This window comes from Hippocampus guttulatus, chromosome 16, assembly GCF_054856545.1.
Source record: "Hippocampus guttulatus isolate MCC_2025c chromosome 16, RoL_Hgut_1.0, whole genome shotgun sequence".
In the NCBI taxonomy this organism is placed as follows: domain Eukaryota; kingdom Metazoa; phylum Chordata; class Actinopteri; order Syngnathiformes; family Syngnathidae; genus Hippocampus; species Hippocampus guttulatus.
In genome coordinates this window covers 10,537,668-10,559,371 of record NC_141276.1, presented here as the reverse complement: position 1 = coordinate 10,559,371, position 21,704 = coordinate 10,537,668, and the positions used below count along the sequence as shown (strand labels likewise).

The 21,704-nt window shown below is 45.7% G+C and overlaps 2 protein-coding genes and 1 non-coding gene across 3 annotated transcripts; 2 read left to right on the top strand and 1 right to left on the bottom strand.

The window, feature by feature from the left end:
- Positions 1-476: 476 nt before the first annotated feature.
- Positions 477-1,421, bottom strand: hoatz (HOATZ cilia and flagella associated protein). Its single transcript, XM_086133473.1, has one exon. It carries the CDS (start codon positions 1,257-1,259, stop codon positions 810-812), a length of 450 nt encoding a protein of 149 aa, XP_085989599.1. The 5' UTR covers positions 1,260-1,421; the 3' UTR covers positions 477-809.
- Positions 1,422-2,581: 1,160 nt separating this feature from the next.
- Positions 2,582-2,654, top strand: trnar-ccg (transfer RNA arginine (anticodon CCG)). The gene has a single exon. It is a non-coding gene; the product is annotated as a tRNA-Arg (tRNA).
- Positions 2,655-5,121: 2,467 nt separating this feature from the next.
- On the top strand, positions 5,122-21,691 carry LOC147193065 (uncharacterized). Its single transcript, XM_086132905.1, has 42 exons — positions 5,122-5,286; positions 6,101-6,271; positions 6,784-6,940; positions 7,082-7,109; positions 7,530-7,629; positions 7,724-7,768; positions 7,861-7,953; positions 8,053-8,116; positions 8,381-8,479; positions 8,595-8,738; positions 9,246-9,341; positions 9,423-9,541; positions 9,632-9,784; positions 9,929-10,102; positions 10,187-10,360; positions 10,526-10,640; positions 10,731-10,924; positions 11,003-11,124; positions 11,346-11,415; positions 11,706-11,866; positions 11,957-12,065; positions 12,938-13,069; positions 13,138-13,344; positions 13,455-13,592; positions 13,650-13,773; positions 13,845-14,016; positions 14,179-14,391; positions 14,807-14,951; positions 15,038-15,244; positions 15,354-15,458; positions 15,737-15,889; positions 16,034-16,282; positions 16,951-17,163; positions 17,236-17,448; positions 17,755-17,916; positions 17,999-18,127; positions 18,467-18,555; positions 18,692-18,815; positions 19,383-19,591; positions 19,859-19,967; positions 20,041-20,213; positions 20,610-21,691. The coding sequence occupies exons 1-42, from the start codon at positions 5,122-5,124 to the stop codon at positions 20,878-20,880; spliced, it is 6,090 nt and encodes a 2,029-aa protein (XP_085989031.1). The 3' UTR covers positions 20,881-21,691.
- Positions 21,692-21,704: the final 13 nt, after the last annotated feature.

The following is a 21,704-nucleotide window of genomic DNA, read 5'->3' as shown; positions in this document are numbered from 1 at the left end:
AGCATATTTGGACCTCCTACTCTCCCACGTGTGTGCCTCCTCATCCGCAGAATCAGCCTGAACTTGGAAAATGGCTCAAATACTTTGTTTTGGAACTTTCTCCTGGCCAACTTTGGGTGAAAGATAACTCAGGGCTGGAAATATTTAAAGAGTTGGGAAGCTCGGTGAGCTCGAGTCAACAGTCAAGTCAGTCGCGTCTTATCCTATTATGGCAACAAGTTCAAAATCATGACGGCTCATGCCAGGAACAGAAGCATTCTTTGTAACCTACTATCAACTATGATGTAACCCAGAAGTTTATAAAACTAATTAGAACAAACAAGTAACATTGTAAATTGTGAGGCATTCAAGTACTGTAGTCATATTAAATTATAAATTTTTATTGATGTCATAAATCAAGTATAAAAGTTCATTTTCATATGCAGTGGTAGCAGACAATCAAAAGATTGTGCGTAGGAGTTGCATTATTCCTTTAAAACTTCAATTAAATTCACTAAAGACTAGTAATAATGAGCTAATTTTTTGTTTCATTTAAAGACTTGAACGTTGTTAATCGTGCGTTCAGGTCTTCCAGTACGTATTTTATCTCCATGCTGTTGACTTGTGCGATGTGGTGCGTTCAGGGTCTCCAAGTACTGTATGTCATATGGTGCATCGGCCTATTCCAATAACATAGTTTTGGTGGTGCGTTCAGGAAATCATTGTACTGTGTTCTTGTTGACTTTAGTGTGGTATAGTGCGTCCTGGCATCAGGGTTGTTAAAGTAGAAAGTGTCGTACGTTGCGTTCAGGGCGTCTGATCTGGGCGGTTCAGTCCAGCTGGCTAACCATCTCCTTTTCCATCTCCAGCTCGTTCGTGTTCTCTTTCGGCGCCTTGTCTCGGGGCGTTTTGGGTTTGAAGGCCGCAGAGAGCAGTTCCTTCTGGATTCTCTGCTCCCTCTGGCGCCGAAGCAGGGCCAGCGTCTCTTTCCTCTGGGCGGCCATGGCCAGGTAGCGCTTCCTCTCCTCCTCCCGCTGCTGCGCGGCGTTCAGGTTGGGCGGCTCGATGCGGCGCGGTTCCGAGTGGCCGCTACGCTCTGGCCGAGACACGGGCAACCTTTGCGGGATGTCCGCCGACACCAGTCGGGACTCGAACGGCGTAGGCATGCACAAGGAGTTCCACAGCTGCCGGGCGTGGGACACGTCCTCGGGAGAGGAGCCGCTGAACACGGTCAGGGCATCGTTAGAAACGTCGTAGGTGTGCTCCGGTGGGGCCGACATGGCAGTTGTAACTTGATGGGAACGTCGCCGTCCAGGGCGTCGTTTGGAATGGTCGTCATAGCAGCGACAAAGAACGCGGAAGAAGACGAGCCCGCCTTTTTTGACGTCGCAAAGTAACTTATTCGTTCACAAATTGAGGCGGAAGTCAATCAAATGCGGCCAATAGCCCGTACAGGTGACGTAGCTTGCTAGGAAGAAACGCATGTTGCATTTGGAAAAGTAAAAACAGTAAAAAGGGCGGCCCAGTAGTCCAGTGGTTAGCACGTCGACTTCACAGTGCGGAGGTACCGGGTTCAATTCCAGCTCCGGCCTCCCTGCGTGGATTTTCTCCGGGTACTCCGGTTTCCTCCCACATTCCAAAAACATGCATGGCAGGCTGATTGACCGCTCTAAATTGTCCCTAGGTGTGAATGTGAGCGTGGATGGTTGTTTGTCTCTGTGTGCCCTGCGATTGGCTGGCAACCGATTCAGGGTGTCCCCCGCCTACTGCCCGAAGACAGCTGGGATAGGCTCCAGCACCCCCCGCGACCCTAGTGAGGATCAAGCGGTTCGGAAAATGGATGGATGGAAAACAGTAAAAAGGGACGAAGTGGTGTCAAATGGTTGACATAGGAACGACACAGACCGCGGAAAACGACGAGGTCGCCTCTCGTCGCTATCAGGATCACTTCCGGGTTCACCTGTTCCGGCGTAATTCTATCAAATAATATTTTTCTTCAAAAGCACATTAAAAACACCAACAGGATCAAGTGAATCATACCAATAACACTGAAATAGGTTTTTAATCAATTTGACACTTTGAACACCCCACCAGCATGATGTCCATCCATCCATTTAATCTGTTTATCCTTAGAAGGGTCGCGGTTTTACTGGAGCCTAGCTGTCTTCGGGCAGTAGGTGAGGGACACCCTGAACTGGTTGCCAACTAATCGCAGACCAACATGATGTATTTCATAATATTGATAACTTAAACTGTATTCACTTTTTGATGATTGTATTTGATCGAATAAAATTGCCTAATAGATGTATTGTAAATCCATCCATCCATCTTCTAATCCGTTTATCCTCACAAGGGTCATGGGCGTGTTGGAGCCTATCTCAGCTGTCATTGGGAAATAGGCGGGGTACACCCTGAACTGGTTGCCTCCCAATCGCGGGGCACACATCGACGAACAACCATACCATATTATCAGTTAATGGATGTTTAAGAATGCAATAGCATCACACTGAAACCATTTTTAAAAAACTTTTGAACGACCAGGCTTTTACCTGGGAGAATAAAGAAATGTCTTTCCTGGAATTTTAGACAGCAATGGTATGTGAACCCAGTGGCCTAATGGATAAGGCATCAGCCTCCGGAGCTGGGGATTGTGGGTTCAAGTCCCACCTGGGTTACTTGATTGAAATTGGCCCTTGAGGCCTGCTGACGTACTTGTTTTCGATGTATCCCTTTGCCCACACCAATATTGAAGGTTGTCATCAGGCTGCTTCAGAACTTGATCATTTAAATCACCTGTGTTGGAGGAGGGTGACACAGAGACCCGCACTTTGGACTTCCGAAAGGGCATGGGGGGAACACACAAACTCCACACAGGAAGGCCGGAGCGGGAATCGAACCCTGCACCTCTGGACCTGTCAACCGAACCCTGCACCTCTGGACCTGTCAACCGGTCAACCACATATTTCAGCTACAAAATAACCACAAAAATAATTTTAAAAAATGAATGTATTTTTGAATGATTTCATGAAAAGAATGTATTATGCCTACAGTTTTCAATTGAACTCTTATTTTCGATCTTCTGTATAATTGACATAGCCCAGCCCGTTGGTCCGTTTTAATTGACCCCCAGCTACCTCCCAGTATCCATGTCCCTTGGCAGACACTATATGAATATTAATTATGAAAATAATAATAGTAATTATTAATTGTGAAAATAAAAAATGTTTTGTCTCTTGAGCACTAATGTTGTCAGGCAAAATATGAATCTTAATTATTAAAATAATGATAGTAGTTATGAATAGTGAAAATCAAAAATGGTTCTTGAGCACTATTGTTTGGCTACTTCCTGTCTTTTCCTGAATGCTGAATGAATTTGTGTTGCTGCCAAATTTGGACCAAGTAGCCCAGTCTGGTGGTCCCGTTCCAGGCCCAGGTGTCACGCTCAAGCTGGTGGGGTGGGGGTGGGGGGTGTCAAGGAGGAGGAGGAGTAAGTTCCTCACCATCTTCTCCATCGTCCTCATCCTCCTCATCAGTGGCATCCACCGACTGTGAGCACTCTGTCGCGTTTGGCGTCGAGCCTTCATCCTGCATCCTGCGCCGAGGAGGCTACCTGACCTGAGTACAGTGAGTTGCATTTTACTCTTCACCTTTCTCCAAACGTCACTTCACAATTGACTGACTTCCGATGATTTTAAGCTAAACAGTCACATTAGAAATGGAAATCCTTTCCATGTTTAACTCCTGATTGTGAAAACTCTTTTTTTAAGAGAAAATACTTTTTTTTTTTTAATCCAAGAGGAATACCATAAAAGTGTCCACGTAAGGCGCTGTTGGCCACTGCATGGTGCCCTTAGGTGTGGTGTCAGCGTTTTGGTGTAAACGGCAAGCTTGGCTGGACACAGAGGTTGTCGCGCCTTATAAGGTAGCGTAGCTGGCACAAGGTGCCCATCAGCCCTCGGCGGGTTAGCGGGAGACAAAAAGGGCCGGCCAAACATGGGCATCCCAGCAGGGCACGTTTGCATTATCCTTGTCGTGATTTTTCTGGCTTTTTGGCGACTCTGCAACGGGAGGTCAAGGCGTAGAGTGCCTCATTGTGGCTTCCACGGAGGAAGGTAGTAAGTGTGCTGTGGAAATGCAACAATGCTTACAGTCAAAATAGAAGTGAACGCAAGGTTTAGGGACATTTTGAAGGTTCACTCAAATGAATCAGAAAGCGTTTCCATGGTTTTAATGTGCTGTTCCATCAGCAAGACAGACATTTCAAAATAGGACTTCATTCTTGGAGATTAATGCTTTTTTTTCTGCGAAAAAAGTTTTTCTTTCTATTCTCTCAGGATTATTCATTTGTCTCACTTGAAAAATGCTATTTTTTGATGCAACCCTTTGTCTTAAAAACGCATATTTTTCCCCAAAAGGTTTTTGGTCTCTAAAAATGCTTTTTTTTTTTTTAAACATTTTTAAAATCAGCATTTCTGATAACTACTTTCTTATTTAAAAAAAATAGGTTCTTCAAAATGTTAGTTTCCTCCAGGAAAAATATTCTCAAAACATTTCTTTTTTTCCTTTGTAAAGTTGTACTGTTCTCCAATGGAAACAAAGTGACTTTATTCTGAAAAGATTGTTTTTTTTTTTGAAAGTCTACTTTTTCGAGAAAATGTATAATTTGTCAAAAATCCGACTTTGTTGTTTAAAAAAAAAGCAATTTTATCAAAAAAATTCTCATGCTTTTTCAACCTAAAAACTTTTTTTTTAAATAAAAATAAACATAGTCTTGGAAAATCACAACTTTTTGTTTCTTGAAAAATGTTGTTTCTCTTAAAAAAAAAAGCTTTTCTTTTTGTCTCCCAAGATTCTCATAAGACTTTTTCTCCCCAACAAAATATAATTTTTTAACTTGAAAAATCAAAAATATTTGATCTAACAATTTTACCTGAACAATATGATTTAATTTTCATGACTACTGTACTTGTTTCTTTTGAAGGATATGACTGTTTTTCACCCCCTCCTCCCCCAAAAAAGTTTTCTCATGTTGGGTCAGATTCTTGTGTTGGTGTCCCCAGGCCAGACGTGAATCGGACTCCATTCCAAGCGGCAGAATCCAATCCAGCCAGCAGCGGCCACTTTAACGCACGCGTTGTGGATATGGCGGACCCGGCGGCGGACGACAGCAAGTTCCTGTTCCTGCAGAATGACTTTCGCAACAGCGGTGTGGCGCAAGCTGACTGGGCGGCCAAGAAGATGGTGTGGGTGCCGTCCGAGAAGGAAGGCTTTGAGGCCGCCAGCGTCAAGGAGGAGAAGGGCGATGAGGTCGGACCAAGGGTTTTTTTCTTAATTTTACGACCAACTGACGTTCATGACACTGATACTTACAACTGACACAGTCAATGTAGCAAGCAAAATTAAGGCCACAATCCATTTTACTCTGAGAATTCAGTGATCATCTTACGAGGAAGTCAGAAAAAAAGTCAGAATCCCGTGATATCATAGCATTTTTTACTGCCAAAAAATCAAGCAATATTCCTCACCGCATGTTAATATTATTAAAAAACATGTTTTTTCTCTTGAAAAATGAAACTATCAAAAAAAAGTTCTTTTTTTTTTTGAAAAGTAGAACTGTTTTGGTGCACTGTTTTTCTGTTGAAAAAAACCGAGACTTAATTTTGGTTAGATTGCTATTTTAATTCTAAAAAATAGGATTTAAAAAATACACCTTTTGGCGGTAAATATAAGAATAACATTGTTGTTTCTTTTCCTCTCAAAGAGTCTCGTCTTTTCTTTTCAGAAATTACATGTTTTCTGTCCTTTTAGGATGATTATTTTTTTCTTTCCTTTACGTCATCATTCTGGTCATAAATTAAAATAAGTTAGTTCTCAGAAAATTACTGCTGTTTTTTTGTAAAAAAAAATGCTACTTTACTGTCAGAATGTTAACGTTTTTTTTCTTTTTTTACACCCACAATCTTTATTCTGGAAAGAGTCCGACTTTTCTTCTTGCAACATAGTCCATTTCTTTCCTGCACAATGAATTCCCGCACCTTTCTGGTGATGCCAAAGCATCCCTTGAGCATGGCACTCAGCCGACTGTCTTGCGTGCGTGTGTTGCGATTGCACTCGCTTGCAGGTGCTGGTGGAGCTGTCCAATGGGCGCAAAGCGACGGTGAACAAGGAGGACATCCAGAAGATGAATCCGCCCAAGTTCAGCAAGGTGGAGGACATGGCTGCCCTCACTTTCCTCAATGAGGCCTCAGTCCTTCAGAACCTGCGAGAGAGATACTTCTCCAGCCTCATCTACGTACGTCAGACGCAAACTCGCACCTGTGACCAATCGAGTGCATACAAACATCTACATTTCCTCGATTGGATCTGTGTGGAGAACAAGCATCTCCTCCGTTCACTTGCATGGCAAGGATGGGTTGGATTCCACAGGAGATTGAGGGCTGGCTGTGAGAAAACGGGCCACTGCAGCCAAGTGGAAACTGTGGGGACATCACATGACAGGCCCTTTTTCTCCAACTAACAGCATTTTATTTCGGAGATATTTGGCTTCTTGTAAAGATACACGCTTGTTGTTCATGAACCTCCGAAGGGCCTTTAGGAGTGGAAGATTGGAGCATGTTCCGGAAGGATCAACAGGCTTATGTTTGCCTGTGTCAATCAGATTGAGGGTCTGCACTTGTGCCATCCCTCCAAGTCCTTATATGAGCACGTCCTGCCAAGCTTAGCTCCACGCTGGTCTTGTTTTACGTCATCTTCTCAGTGGAGAATTTTGGGGCTGCGTTGACGTGTTGTGGCTGTTCACCGCAGACGTACTCGGGCCTCTTCTGCGTGGTGGTCAACCCGTACAAGATGTTGCCCATCTACTCGGAGAAGATCATCGACATGTACAAGGGTAAAAAGCGCCACGAAGTCCCGCCGCACATCTACTCCATCACCGACAACGCCTACAGGAACATGATGCAAGGTCAGCAGCCTTTCCTGAACTTTCCTTCCCTCTCCATCATGGCCTTACATGGATGGAGCAGAGCCAGCGCGGCGTTGTTGTTATTCCCGCTAATCTCTGCTGGCTCATCTTTGGTCTGTTCTGCTTGATTTCCCTCCGCAGACCGCGAGGATCAGTCCATCCTCTGCACGTGAGTCGCTCACAAGCACGCACCAACAGTACAACCAACACACATGCCATGCGGGCAAAATAGCCACATCAAAGTCCCAATTTTGAGAACTCCAACAGAAGTTTGAAAATGGTGTCATCTCACCACGCACATTTTGACAACCAAGTCATAACGCAAAATTTTTTTTTCAGAACGAGAGAAAACACGACACCGAACTCTAGTCTTGAATTATTTTTTTCTCAAAAAAGTAACAATTTATTCTCAAATGTATTTTTCGTTGCATATTTCTTTTCTTTTAAAAAATACAAATTTACTCTCAAGATTTTGGCTTTTCTAATTTTCAACAATCTGTCCGCAACCCGACCCACCAGTTGAGAAACACTTTAGGCATGTACAAATACAAACCTATATTATAAGGCATGTTTCTCTGGTGAAACCTAGTGGAGAGTCAGGAGCGGGCAAGACGGAAAACACCAAGAAGGTGATCCAGTACCTGGCTGTCGTGGCCTCATCACACAAAGGCAAAAAGGAAGCAAATCCTGTGAGTTTCGTGAATAACACGGGATCAAGAAGAGAGCCCTGGGTTGCTCCATCTTCATTTATAACAAGCAATGTGATTTTGTCATTTTCCACAGCCAGCACAACAGCAAACACAACCAGCCGCGGGATCACTAGCTTACGTGAGTATCAATTGAAAAAAAAAAAACTTGAACGATACCGGCAAGTTACGTTTCCACAGAGATGATGATGCAGTTCTCACCTCGCCCCGCAGGGGGAACTGGAGAAGCAGTTGCTGCAGGCGAACCCCATTCTGGAGGCGTTCGGCAATGCCAAGACCATCAAGAATGACAACTCGTCACGATTTGTAAATTGTCAATCAGTTCGTAAGTTGACACTCGCCACACTTTTGACGGGGAGTTCCCTCAGTAATTAAAGATGTCATGTGACCCGCTTGTGTCCGTAGGGAAAGTTCATCAAGCTGAACTTTGACGTGACCGGCTATCTGGTTGGCGCAAACATTGACACGTGTATCCTTATGGCTCACACGAACATTTTCAAGATATTTGGCATTGCACTATAGGGCCGGGCTTCCTAGCGTAAATAGCAAACAGATCCACAATGGTAGGGGCTTCATTTTTATATGATTAAAACTGTACCAACTTGGCCCTCATTCTCCTTCGAAGTGATTTGAGAGACTTTGACAAAAAGTGTACTGCATAATTTAGAGAGGCGTACAATGTGTTGTTTGTTTTGTTTTTAAACATAATTTCAGTTCTTCTTGACCTGATCAGACCTTCTGGAAAAGTCTCGTTGTATCCGTCAGGCCAACACAGAGCGAGCCTTCCACATCTTCTATTACATGGTGGCCGGAGCCAAAGACAAAATGAAAGGTGAGCTGACAAGCAAATCAACTGGAGTACTTTTCTGTCCGTAGAAGGTTTCAAGTCATCCTGTTGAACCTCAGCTATCAAGCTGGATTTGATTGGTATCGGTTGTGTATTTCAGAGGAGCTTCTTCTGGAGGGCTTCAGCAGTTACCGTTTCCTGGTGGCGGGACACGTGGAGGTTTCCGGCATTGAGGATGATGAGCTGTTTGAGGAGACTTTGGAGGCCATGGAAATCATGGGCTTCACAGAGGAAGAGAGAATCGGTACCACACCCTAGTATCTGCCTGGTCCATCTCCACAGCAGTCTGTCACTTTTTCTGTTTGGAGTCCGGTTCCAGATGTTAGTGAATTCGGTAGAATTATTTTCCAATGAAGGGCCCCTCCATTCTGGTCTGACTTTCAAAGTACATTTAGGAAATTGGTAGACAGTTTTGGTAGAGCTTGATATGAGAGTTTAGGTCTTTAGGTACTCCCTCAGATGACTCCAAAACACAAGTTCGGGATCTGATACCTGGTGGTATTAAATATTTCTCAAGGTTCAAGGAATACTGAATGCTTGATGGCAGCTGTGTAGTTCCCAAGTGTTTTTGAGGTTCCACTGAGCAAGACACATATCTCAACTGGTGTCTTGAGTTTGAAAGCCCCATGAACTTTTGGATGTGGGCCTTGGTGACTAAGAAACAGAATTCTAGGTTATGAGATCCCAGTGGCGTGAAATATTCTCTGTGATATGATCACCTTGAATGTGACTTTACTGCTGGACTTTGCAGGGATGTTGAAGGTGGTCTCCACAGTTCTCCAGCTGGGCAATGTCAAGTTTGAGAAAGAGCGAAACACAGAGCAGGCAACTATGCCGGACAACACAGGTACTTTCAACATACCTCAGCCTCTCACTTAGATTCTCAAGAAAAACAAAACTCTTCCTTGTCTTTTCATGCTGGTTCCAGCTGCCCAGAAGGTGTGCCACCTGCAAGGCATCAACGTGACTGACTTCACAAGGGCCTTCCTAACACCCAGGATCAAAGTGGGCCGGGAAGTAGTTCAGAAGGCTCAGACCAAGCAGCAGGTGGGAAGTCCGGCAAGAACAGACCCCAAGATACAACAAGTCATCTGAACTCAAAGACGTAACCTGTCATCTTCTTCTGCGTCCCACCAGGCCGACTTTGCGGTTGAGGCACTGGCTAAAGCCATGTACGAGCGCCTCTTTCGCTGGATCCTGGCCCGAGTCAACAAGACTCTGGACAAGAGCAAGAGGCAGTCTTCGTCCTTCTTGGGAATCTTGGACATCGCTGGATTTGAGATTTTCGAGGTGACTGATAACCATAATGGAAAATTACAATTATACATGGCTCCAGACTTTTTTTTTTTTTTTTTTACTAGAAGCAAAGTACAATCTCCTGTCTCAATGCAACTTCTTTCTCTGCGATGCTGGTCTTGTGTTGGTGCGTCCCAGGACAACTCTTTTGAGCAGCTGTGCATCAACTACACCAACGAGCGTCTGCAGCAGCTCTTCAACCACACCATGTTCATCCTGGAGCAGGAGGAGTACAAGCGCGAGGGCATCGAGTGGAACTTCATCGATTTCGGCTTGGACCTACAGCCGTGCATCGAGCTCATCGAGAGGGGGGTCGGGACCAGCATTTGTTTTGTTTTGTTTTTTTTCAGCATCAATGTAATATTCTGTCCTTGAAAGCACACGCTGGTGTTCCAGAACAACCCGCCGGGCATCCTGGCCCTGCTAGACGAAGAGTGCTGGTTCCCCAAAGCCACAGACATCTCCTTCGTGGACAAGCTGTTGAACACGCATGCCAACCACGTCAAGTTCACCAAACCCAAACAGCACAAAGACAAGCTGATGTTCACTGTTGTGCACTACGCCGGAAAGGTGAGCACAATAAGTCAAAAGGTGACTTTTTGATAATGAACCAACAGGACACTAGTTAGGGTTCTATGTTCCTGAGCAAGTTTGCTCTTTTTTTGCAATTGGTGTAACTGGTAATCTCACTCAAGCTTGTCTCCTTGCCACATCTGTTGACATCTTGAGCTACAGGTGGACTACAATGCAGCGAGCTGGCTGACCAAGAACATGGATCCCCTCAACGACAACGTGACCGCCCTACTCACCAACTCCTCCAGCAACTTCATCCAGGAGCTGTGGAAGGACGGTCGGTCTTCTATAACTCTTGCCCCATTTGAGCTTCCCGAGGCTGGACCTTGCGTCTGACTCCTTCCTGCTGTCTCTTTCCCCTCATCAGCGGATCGAGTGGTGGGCCTAGAGACCATGGCCAAGATGTCCGAGAGCTCGGTGCCCACCTCCACCAAGTCCAAGAAGGGAATGTTTCGTACAGTGGGTCAGCTGTACAAGGAGTCCCTGGGGAAGCTGATGACTACACTGCACAACACACAACCTAATTTTGTGCGCTGCATCATCCCCAACCATGAGAAGAGGGTACACCAATACACCCTCACACGTGTACACTTGTACGCCCGTACACTGGCCGCTGATTGTATGTTTGTGCTACCACAGGCGGGTAAGATGGATGCCAACCTGGTTCTGGAGCAGCTGAGGTGTAACGGTGTGCTGGAAGGGATCAGGATCTGCAGGCAGGGATTCCCAAATCGCATCGTATTTCAGGAGTTCAGACAGAGGTACTTGGTCTTTGTTAACATTGTTCCTTTACTTCTTGCTGTTATTTTTGTTGTTTGTGTTCTTGTTGCTCTTTTTCTTCTTTTCTTTTCTTGATCTGTTGTTGCAATTGTTGTCCTTCTTGCTGCTCTTTTAAACAGTCTTGTTACTGCTGTTCTTTGTCATTGTTGACCACTTCTTCACCATCTTGTTTTAAGTGCGTGTTTTTCCTCTGTGTGCGCAGGTACGAGATCCTGGCAGCCAATGCCATCCCGAAGGGCTTCATGGATGGGAAGCAGGCATGCTGCTTGATGGTAAGATGAAGATTTATCTTGACAACCGCAAAGCCCCTTTCATACTGCCTTTTGGCCACATCGGTAGATCGGAACTCTCCCACCATAAGTTCACTATGATACTAAACGGGAAGCTGGCAAATATAGGGGTCAACTTCTGCCAATCATTCCTGATCAGTGCCTTTCTCATGAGACAGCAACACAGGGAAAAAAAAGGATTTAAATCAAATTGAGGACTGATAAGGGATTATGGTCCATCAAGTTTCTTTTACGGCTCTTGCACATATATGATTGTTGTTGTTGCTGTCCAGGTGAAGCATTTGGACCTAGACCCCAACCTGTATCGCATCGGCCAGAGTAAGATGTTCTTCAGGACGGGGGTATTGGCTCAGCTGGAGGAAGAGAGAGACCTCAAACTCACCGTGATCATCATCTCCTTCCAGGCGCAAGGTCGAGGCTTCCTGGCCCGCAAGTACGATAGAAATAAGTACTTGTAGTAGTACTCAATGATTGGTTTGTGGCTGTACCGAATCAAGAGTCAGTTTTGATTTTCATCTCGTAGGGCGTTCAGCAAACGTCAGCAACAACTTAGTGCCATGAAGGTGATCCAGAGGAACTGCGCTTGCTACCTCAAACTCAAGAATTGGCAGTGGTGGAGGCTCTTCACTAAGGTTTGAGGCTCACTGACAGATTTAACTCCAAACATGTCAAGATGCTAAGATAGCATAGCATAGCAAACACATCACAAAAAAAAAAAGTGTTGCCTCTTAATTTACTATTACAACCCTTATAAAGTAAAATGCAATAGTCATGTACTAACGTTTCAATCCTCATTAGCTTTCTTGGCCTCACAAGAGTAACCTAGTGTTAGCTTTTTGGTTAGAGAGTTAGCAACAGCATGGAATTATGTGTGTTTGTTAGTTCACATATATCAATCAGGAGAACTTAGTTAGCCCTTTTAGCTTATCTTGTTAGTGGTGTAATATTTTGAGCATTTTGATTAACAAGCTAACAACAACTATATTTTTACGCATCACACAAGTGCATTGATTACCTCAGAGTCAACAAAATGGTGTGCCTGTTGAGTCATGACAAAAAATATTGCAACCAGAAGCACATTGCCATCTTTAGCTTAACTGATAAGAAACAGCAACTGCATACAAGTGTATTTGGCAGATATGTGTATGTTGCTTACCTTGGAGCAGAAAAATGACATGCCTGTGGATTCATATGACATTCGTAGCTTAGCAACAGAGTAGCATTTTTTGGGTGAAGTAATACAAGTTCATTCCTTACCTGTGCGCAGACAAAAAGTGCACCTGTTGATTTTTGATGTCTTCGAATGACTTTGCAGTCTGCCACAGAGATTATTTTTCAGAAGTTGTACTCATCTGGCCCTTGTACTGTTCAGTGATGTGATTGGCTTGTCTGCTTTGGGGATGTGGTCAAAAATATTACAAAAAATTTGGGGGAGGCAATGGTGTTGTTGCTTGATTTTTGAAGAAATCTTCCATTTGCATTATCGTTTGCTGCTCTCCTCCAGGTAAAGCCCCTGCTACAGGTCACCCGCCAAGAGGAGGAAATGGGCCAGAAGGATGAGGAACTCAAGGCGGCAAAGGAAGCGGCGGCCAAGAAGGAGGCAGAGCTCAAGGACATCACCCAGAAACACACGCAGGTATGAACCTTCGTAGACCTAAAAAAAAAATGTCCTCATGTGAGAATGTGTGCGTTTTTGGTGCGCAGCTGATGGAGGAAAGAGCCCAGCTGGAGAGCAAACTCCACGCCGAGACGGAACTGTACGCCGAGGCCGAGGAGATGAGGGTGCGCCTGGAGGCCAAGAAGCAGGAGCTGGAGGAGGTCCTGCACGAGATGGAGGCCCGGCTGGAGGAGGAGGAAGAGCGCAGCGCCACCCTGCAGCAGGAAAGGAAGGATATGGAACAGCAGCTACAGGTTGGTTATCTCTCACGCACACATTACAGTAAGTTTTTTTTAATATTTAATACAGAGCAGTGTTTTGCGACTTTGAACATTTTTAACTTTGTTCTTTTTTTGTTATGTAGAGCATGGAGGCCCACTTGGTGGAAGAAGAAGACGCTCGTCAGAAGCTGCAGCTGGAGAAGGTTGCCGTGGAGGGAAAGGTGAAGAAACTGGAGGAGGACGTTCTGATCATGGAGGACCAGAACAACAAATTGCAGAAGGTATGAAGCCTGTTGTCTTATCATTGTTACATACATATTTTAAAAAAGCCTTTCTAGGAGCGAAAGCTTCTGGAGGAGCGGATGGCGGATTTAAACTCGAACCTGGCTGAGGAGGAAGAGAAGTCGAAGAACTTAACCAAGCTGAAGGCCAAGCACGAGTCTATGATCTCCGACTTGGAGCGTGAGTCTTCAGAAGCGCAGATTTGTGTTCAACGACTGTGTTGAAATGTGTCCTTCCTCTCTGATGTCCAGTGCGTTACAAGAAGGAGGAGAAGGGTCGCCTGGACATGGAGAAGGCCAAAAGGAAGTTGGAGGCCGAGTTGGCGGAGCTCCACGAGCAGTTGGCCGACCTCCAGGCGCAACTAGCTGAGCTCCGAGCGCAGCTGGCCGCCAAGGAAGACGAGCTGCAGGCTACGCAGGCCCGGTAAGACTTTTCTTCTCAAACTGGGTCCGTAAACCATAAATTGGGATTCCTTGGAAATATGGTATGCCTGCAGCCAAAAACTTTGACAAACCTTGTCATACAAAGGCAGTTTAGACCAGTTCATCTTACCTGGACATCTAAGGCAAATGTGGTCTTGCACAGTTTGGATGAGGAGACCAACCAGCGTGGCCTGGCAGTCAAGAAGGTCCGGGAACTGGAGACCTTGCTGTCCGAGCTCCAGGAGGATCTGGAGGCCGAGAGGGGGGCCCGAGCCAAAGTGGAGGTGGCCAGGCGGGACCTTGGGGAGGAGCTCAACGCCCTTCGCTCTGAGCTGGAGGACAGCCTGGACACCACTGCAGCACAGCAGGAGCTACGGTCAGTCTCTGGTCCATTATGTACAATGGAGGTGCACAGCCTGTTTTAGATGTCTACCTCTTCCAACACACCCGATTCAAATGATCAGGATCATTATCAGGCTTCTCAGAGCTTACTGATGAGCTGATCATTTGAGCCACAAGTATTGGAGGAGGGAGACATCTAAAACAAGCTAGATAGGGGCTCTTGAGGACCAGACTTGGGTACTCCTGTGGTGTAGAAGACAATCCAGTTTATACCACAGGGTGTATTCAGCACTTTGTATGCACCGTTGGTTGTGCTCTGCAAATAAAGTTAACTTGAGCTATTTAAGCCTCATTAGGGTTTTCGTAGGCTAGACTACTTTAACTCAGAGTAGACATCCCAGGGTTTTGTGGTCTGGCTCAACTATCTGGCTCCTGATTGTGTCTACCAGAGCAAAGCGTGAGCAGGAGGTGGCCATGTTGAAAAAGGCCATGGAGGAGGAGGGCCGCAGTCACGAGGCCCAAATCCAGGACCTGAGGCAGAAGCACAGCCAGGTGGTGGAGGAACTCTCCGAGCAGCTGGAACAGGCGAAGAGAGTAAACACCTACCGCCATTGTTGTGCCACACAAACCATTCAAGATGTTTGTGCATGTCATGAATGGTGTGAAATGGCCTCCATCAGGTCCGAGCTGGTCTGGAGAAATCCAAGCAGGCCCTGGAGAAGGAGTCTTCAGACCTGAGTGCCGACTTGCGCTCCTTGGCTGCCGCCAAGCAGGATGTAGAGCACAAGAAGAAGAAAGTCGACGCTCAGCTGAATGACGTCAACACTCGTTTCAACGAGAGTGAGAGGCAGAGGAACGAACTCGGGGAGAAAGTCTCCAAGATGACCGTATGTCAGAATAGATGGCCATAGAGTCAAACCTCACCATTCTTGGGGATTATGGACTAAACCAGAACGGTTTACATCACGGCAGTCTTCTTGTGTTGCGGTCTTCAAGGTCGAGCTGGAAAACATGAGCAGTCTTCTGAATGAAGCTGAGGGAAAGAACATCAAGCTGAGTAAAGATGTTTCTGGGCTATCCTCGCAGCTCCAAGACACTCAGGTGAACGACGCTTGTGTCAAATGTAATGCAGTGTGGCATGATTGAAAACAAAAAACTAATAGCTCATAGGTGACCGAAGAGTATGTATTCAGCTCCAACAAAGTATAGTGTAGCTGAAAATTCATAGAACTAAATGAACCAAAGCTAGCAAAGACATAAGCTAACAGACAGCTTGGTTCTGATAATTTCACAACAACACAGCATATCTTAATGATAAATAAAAGACCTGAAATAATTAAATGTAGCGAACGAGTCTTTTTTTTTTTTTGACCCTGCAGGAGCTACTGGCCGAGGAGACGCGTCAGAAGCTCAACGTGGCGGGACGTCTGCGGCAGATGGAGGAAGACCGCATCAATTTGACGGAGCAGCTGGAGGAGGAAAGCGAGGCCAAGCGGGTCTTGGAGAGGCAGGTGTCCAGCCTCAACATGCAGGTCAGGAAACTCATGAATAAAAGTCTCACCAAAGATCATTTGCGCATGTACAGATAGTTCAAAGTGGCGAATGAATTGTTGTGACAGAGCAAGATTGTACGACTTGAATTATGACATATGACCACTTGTGCTCCCTACCATTAGCTATCTGACTGCAAAAAGAAGCTGGATGAGTCCCTGGGCTCGGTGGAGCTACTCGAGGAAGGTAAGAAGCGTCTCCTGCGAGACCTGGAGGCGGCAAACAATGAATACGAGGAGAAGGCCTCGGCCTACGACAAGCTGGACAAGAGCCGCAGCAGAGTGCAGCAGGAGCTAGAGGACGTCCTAATGGACCTGGACGGACAGAGGCAGCTCGTCTCCAACCTGGAAAAGAAGCAGAAGAAGTTTGACCAGGTGAGCTTGTGGTGATATTGTGGGTTTCGAGATCAAGTGGCACCTGCTGACTTTGCCGTAGCCCTGCTTAAAATAACAGACTAGCAGATTCTGGACTCTGAACAATTGTTGCTACCATCTCCCAGATCATCTGCCTTGAAAGATGTGCTTTCATTTGTTTTAGGCCACACCTCTCTCTCACGGTTAATGTTATATGTCTGTGGTTGAGCTTAATTTGCCCAACTCAAAATGCTCAGAACCCAGAACGCTCCAGTAAAATCTGGTGTTCCTCAAGGCAAGTTCTCAGGTCCTCTCCTCTTCATTATCTTCAGAAAATATGATATCCAGTTCCAATGTAACACACCCAGCTCGACATCTCCTCCAAACCAAATGGATCCAACCAGACGAAATGAATTGTATCAGCAGGGTATCGGCTGTCCTTTCACGATAAGATGAAAATTAGCCCAAACGGTCCAGAACTCTGCTGCCCATGCCATTACAAGTGGGCTCTCCTTGAAACATATCACCTGCATACTCAAGAACTCATGCTGGCTATGGGTCAAACAGAGACTTTCCATACAAGATTCTTCTCACATTCAAGTTTCTCCATAGTCTGGCACCCACTGACCTCTGCCATTGTCCATGCCGTATTATTAACTTGACAGCTTCTCTTTGGCAATGTTATTTAGATGCTGGCCGAGGAAAGAGCGGTGTCCTGCAAGTTTGCCGAGGAGCGGGATCGAGCCGAGGCAGAGGTGAGGGAGAAGGAGACCAAACTATTGGCTCTATCCCGAGCACTAGAGGAGAACCAGGACGCTCTGGAGGATGCTGAAAAGACCACCAAAAGCCTCCGGGCTGAGATGGAGGACCTCATCAGCTCCAAAGATGATGTGGGACGGAGCGTAAGTCACCACAAGGCCACATCTTTTAGAGTGATCATTCTTTTGAATGATGCACATCAACTCTGCCTTCAGGTCCACGACTTGGAGAAGGCCAAGCGTGGCCTTGAGGCCGTGGTGGAGGAGATGAAAGCCCACATGGAGGAACTGGAGGACGAGCTGCAGTTGGCTGATGATGCCAAGCTGCGTCTGGAGGTCAATAGCCAGGCCCTCAAAGCCCAGCACGAGAGGGACCTGCAAGGCCGCGAGGAGGCTGGCGAGGAGAAGAGGAAGCAGCTCCTCAAGCAGGTGGAGCCATTTATTACGTTTACTTGTCTGGGGCAATTTTTTTTCTCCATCAAACCTGGATTTTTTAAAAACAAAAATACTAAGATGAAAAGTGGAAATTGTATTTTGTGAGGAAAAAAAAATTGTCAAATGATTTTTTGTGAAACAATGGGGATAGGAATTGAACATCAGGTTTTGAGTGTGTGTGTGTGTGGGGGGGGGAACATTACATCTGAAAAATGCCTGAAATAATAAATCAAGATTTTTTTGGGTGGGGCGGCGATCCATTAAAATTGAGAGAAAAAAAATTCACGGCTTCTCTGTCAGGTGCGTGAACTGGAGTCAGAGCTGGAGGAGGAAAAGAAGCAGCGCGCTCTGGTGTCGACCAGCAAGAAGAAGTTGGAAGGCGAACTAAAGGACACAGAGGACCAGCTGGAGACCACCAACAGGGCGCGCGAGGAGGCGCTCAAGCAGCTGCGCAAGATCCAGGCCAGTTGGCCCAACACTCCCATCAGGTAGCTCACCTCGTCTCCACCTCTGCTGACCGCGTCGGTGTTTTCCGCACCATCAGGGCCAGGTGAAGGATCTCCAACGGGAGCTGGAGGACTCTCGCGCTGCCCAGAAAGAGGTCCTCGCCTCGACCAGGGAGGCCGAGCGCAAATCCAAAGTCATGGAGGCCGACGTGGTTCAGCTACACGAGGTATGACGGATGTGAGGTTCGCCATTAGCGAGACCAACAATGTACTTTGCGAATCATTTTTCATGCAAGATGAATCGCTGCTGGCCATCTTTTTTTTTATGCCATTTCAATGTAACTTTTTTATACAAGTTATTACAATTTTGATGAGATAGGATTCATTCCACTTAATACCCGTGACAATACGATACATTCCAATTAAAAATATAGTAAACGAATCATTTCTGTACGGAAAGAGAAGTGCTCGTAGCTTCTGATGTAACAGCAGGAATACTTCTTGTTTGCGATTTAACAAATTATTCAAATCAAATCAAGCATTTCCACTGGGCTCGTGTGGTTTAGATGCTGGCGGCAGCCGAGCGAGCTCGAAAGCAGGCGGAGGCGGAGAGAGACGAGCTGGCCGAGGAGCTCGCCAGTAACTCCTCTGGGAAGTGAGTATCTGTCATTCTACTTTTTATAATCCAGGACACTTGCTTTGTAGTCGTTATTGTCCGATATGCATAACTTTTTGTGAATAGTGTACTTTCATGAACGCACCGTCTCTTCGTGACGCGACGTCCCTTTCAGGAGCATGCTGTCTGATGAGAAGCGCCGCCTGGACGCCAAGATCACCCATTTGGAGGAAGAACTAGAGGAGGAGCAGACCAACATGATCAACCTCAATGAGCGTCTGAGGAAGAGCCAGCAGCAGGTGATGTCTGGCAAATCCATCCATTTGTTTCTCAGGGAAAAAAAATGTACCTTCTATCGGCTTGATAGGGCTGTATTAGGTCAATTTTTCGATTTGGTACTTCCGTGACCAAAAATCATATCGATAACCAACTACTGTGCACAGTGTTCCAAATTATGTTTTACTCAGATTTTTAAAAATAGGCGATGTAAATGGCAGTCAGCGATTGTCTAGTCATCAACTGTTCGAGAATAATTTGATGGTTTTTAACTAAACCCCCATTTGGAAAGACAAAAAATCTGAGAAAGACATGATTTGCTTCATAATTTGGAAGGGGGTGTATTTGTTTTGCTATTTTTGTCCCATTTTGTGGACAAAAGACTTGGCCCGACGTCAAGTGGATGACAGCTGCATTGACTTTGCATTCTACCCACAAGTGTAAAAACTCCTTAACTCATTCACTCCCAAAGACGTTTTTAAACATCTTTTCAGACTTGGTCCAGAATTGGCTGGTACTGAATGAGTTAAAATGAATTTTGGGTAGGAGACAGAGTGACTTTCCTCGTTTTCTACCTTTGGGCGTGCAAGGTGGAGCAGCTGAGCGCCGAGCTGACATCTCAGCGAGCGTCGTCGCTGGCCAAAGAGGCGGCCAGGCAGCAGCTGGACAAGCAGAACCGGGAGCTGAAGGCTAAAGTTCAGGAGATGGAAGGCCAGGGCCGATCCAAGCTCAAATCGTCCGTCGGCGCCCTGGAGAACAAAGTGAGGGAGCTGGAAGAGCAGATGGAGGCGGAGAGCAGGTAAAAAAATGATGAGCCGATAGCACGGGCCGGGAAAGCAAAAGCGTTCAATCTGTGGACTCGAGTGTTGCTACACATCCCTTAATGCACAATCATTACGCTAACATTCCTTACAATTCACTCCGATTATGATGCGATTCATTCCAATTGTGATTCAACACGATTCACTTTTCATTCTGTGTCACTCCCATTCCTATTCGTTATTATTTGACATATTTTGATGACACGCGGTAGTGGTGATAGTAATGATGAAGAGGATGCTTGTAGGGAGCGTCAGGCCGCCGCCAAGAACTTGCGTCAGAAGGAGAAGAAGCTAAAGGACTTGAGCGCACAGATGGAGGACGAGCGGAAGCAGGCGCTGCAATTCAAAGATCAGGTGACGACATGCAGGCCTCGAACACAAACAAGCGTGTGGCAATCACTGATGATGTCGTTTGTGATGTGTGCAGGCCGAGAAGGGCAACGTGCGCGTGAAGCAGCTGAAGCATCAGCTGGACGAGGCGGAGGAGGAAGCGCAGCGCATGGCCGCCGCGCGCAGGAAGCTGCAGAGGGAGTTGGACGAGGCGGCCGAAGCCAACGACACCCTCGGCAGGGAGGTGGCGGCTCTCAAGAGTAAACTCAGGTGACGCAAAGCAGCGACGCATGTAGAAAAGATGAATGTGAAGGCACACTTGTGGACAGCATCAGATGCCGTTGTGAAGCTGTAATTGATGCTCAAGGGCACATGACGAGTTATTGAGACATTTTTTGTTGTGATGTACCCACCATTGTTATGTTTCTATAAATTTCGCCAAATATCCCTAACTTTTTGTCAGTATTGTATTTTTAAAAATTTTTTCTAGGAAAAAAGTTATCCTGTAGATCAACCATCATATTTCTCAAAGTTTGAGATTTCTGAGAACACTATATATTTTCTAGAAAAGTCATACATTTCATTTCCACTGACCATTTCCTCCAGATGTCAGTGGCACTCTTCTTCATCCAAACTTTTCTTCTCTTCCTGTTTGTCTCCAAACAGGCGTGGCGGCGAGGCCACTTTTGGCGGCTCCAGCCCACGCAGTAGCGGCAGCGGCAGCAGCAGTGGCGGCCTTGGTGGAGGTTCCATGAGGAGCTTGGGCGCGCTGACAGGAGGAAGCGTCGGCCGCGGCAGGAGCACCATCGTGGAGAACTCTGAGATCCCAGAGGAAGACGAGGAGGAGGAGGAGGAGGAGAAAGCTCGCTCACCGTCTCCCGCCGCACGAAACTCCCCGCCCGACGCCTTTCACGAGGAGCGCCCCCCTGCAGAGTAACTGCCACAAGTTAGAGCGCCACCTGTGGCGCTCCAACTTGTCACTCACTTGACACTCAAAACATAAATAGCAAATATTCAGCAACAAAAGAGTTTGTAATTAGATAGGTTTATGGACATTTCTTTGACACAAAAGTGTTATTTTTAAGTTTCAAATTGCAATATTTGACCACAAAGAGTAAGAAATAGTGTAGCTTGTCCCCTAAAACACTAGTGTTGTCCAAAACATTGAATACCTGGACACAAAAGTGCAATATTGGTACTGTAAAATGCAATGTTTGATGACAAAAAAAAAAAAAAAGTTGGACTTTGGCACACAAATTTTCTATTGAAAAACATTATGCAGTACAGTACATCCTAAAAAAATTGCATATTTGTCAACACCACCCCCCCAGAAAAAATAAATAAATTGGGCAGAAAGTACATTTACATGACCTCAAAAGTTCAAAGTTTGCACCAAAGGAAAAATTTTAACAAATAATTTTTAAAAAGTTGTGTATTTGGCCACCAAGTACAATAGTTGTCCAAGAAAATGTTTAAAAAAAAAACATTTTAAAAAGTTGAATTTTGACACTAAACTGTTCCGCTTGGCCGCGAAAGCACTCACGTTTGCCATGTAAACAAACTCTGCTCACGGGTGCTTTTGAACAAACACATTTGGAATATATTTTGACACGTGTTGTTGTGGTTTTTGAGAGTTGTGCACTTGACTTGGAATCAAACACCGAAGCCCATTAAAGTACATTTGCATCCTCCTCTACTTGTATCGCCTCGTCTCATTTCATCAAAGGGATTTAAAAAAAAAAAAAAGGAGCAATCAGAAAG

Bases quoted from the DNA above. Each gene is read 5' to 3' on its own strand.
- LOC147193065 (XM_086132905.1), top strand. From the start codon at position 5,122: ATGGCGGACCCGGCGGCGGACGACAGCAAGTTCCTGTTCCTGCAGAAT. The intron at 7,630-7,723 runs GTGAGTTTCGTG...CATTTTCCACAG, and splicing joins GCAAAAAGGAAGCAAATCCT to CCAGCACAACAGCAAACACA. The intron at 16,283-16,950 runs GTGAGCTTGTGG...AATGTTATTTAG, and splicing joins AGCAGAAGAAGTTTGACCAG to ATGCTGGCCGAGGAAAGAGC.
- hoatz (XM_086133473.1), bottom strand. From the start codon at position 1,259: ATGTCGGCCCCACCGGAGCACACCTACGACGTTTCTAACGATGCCCTG.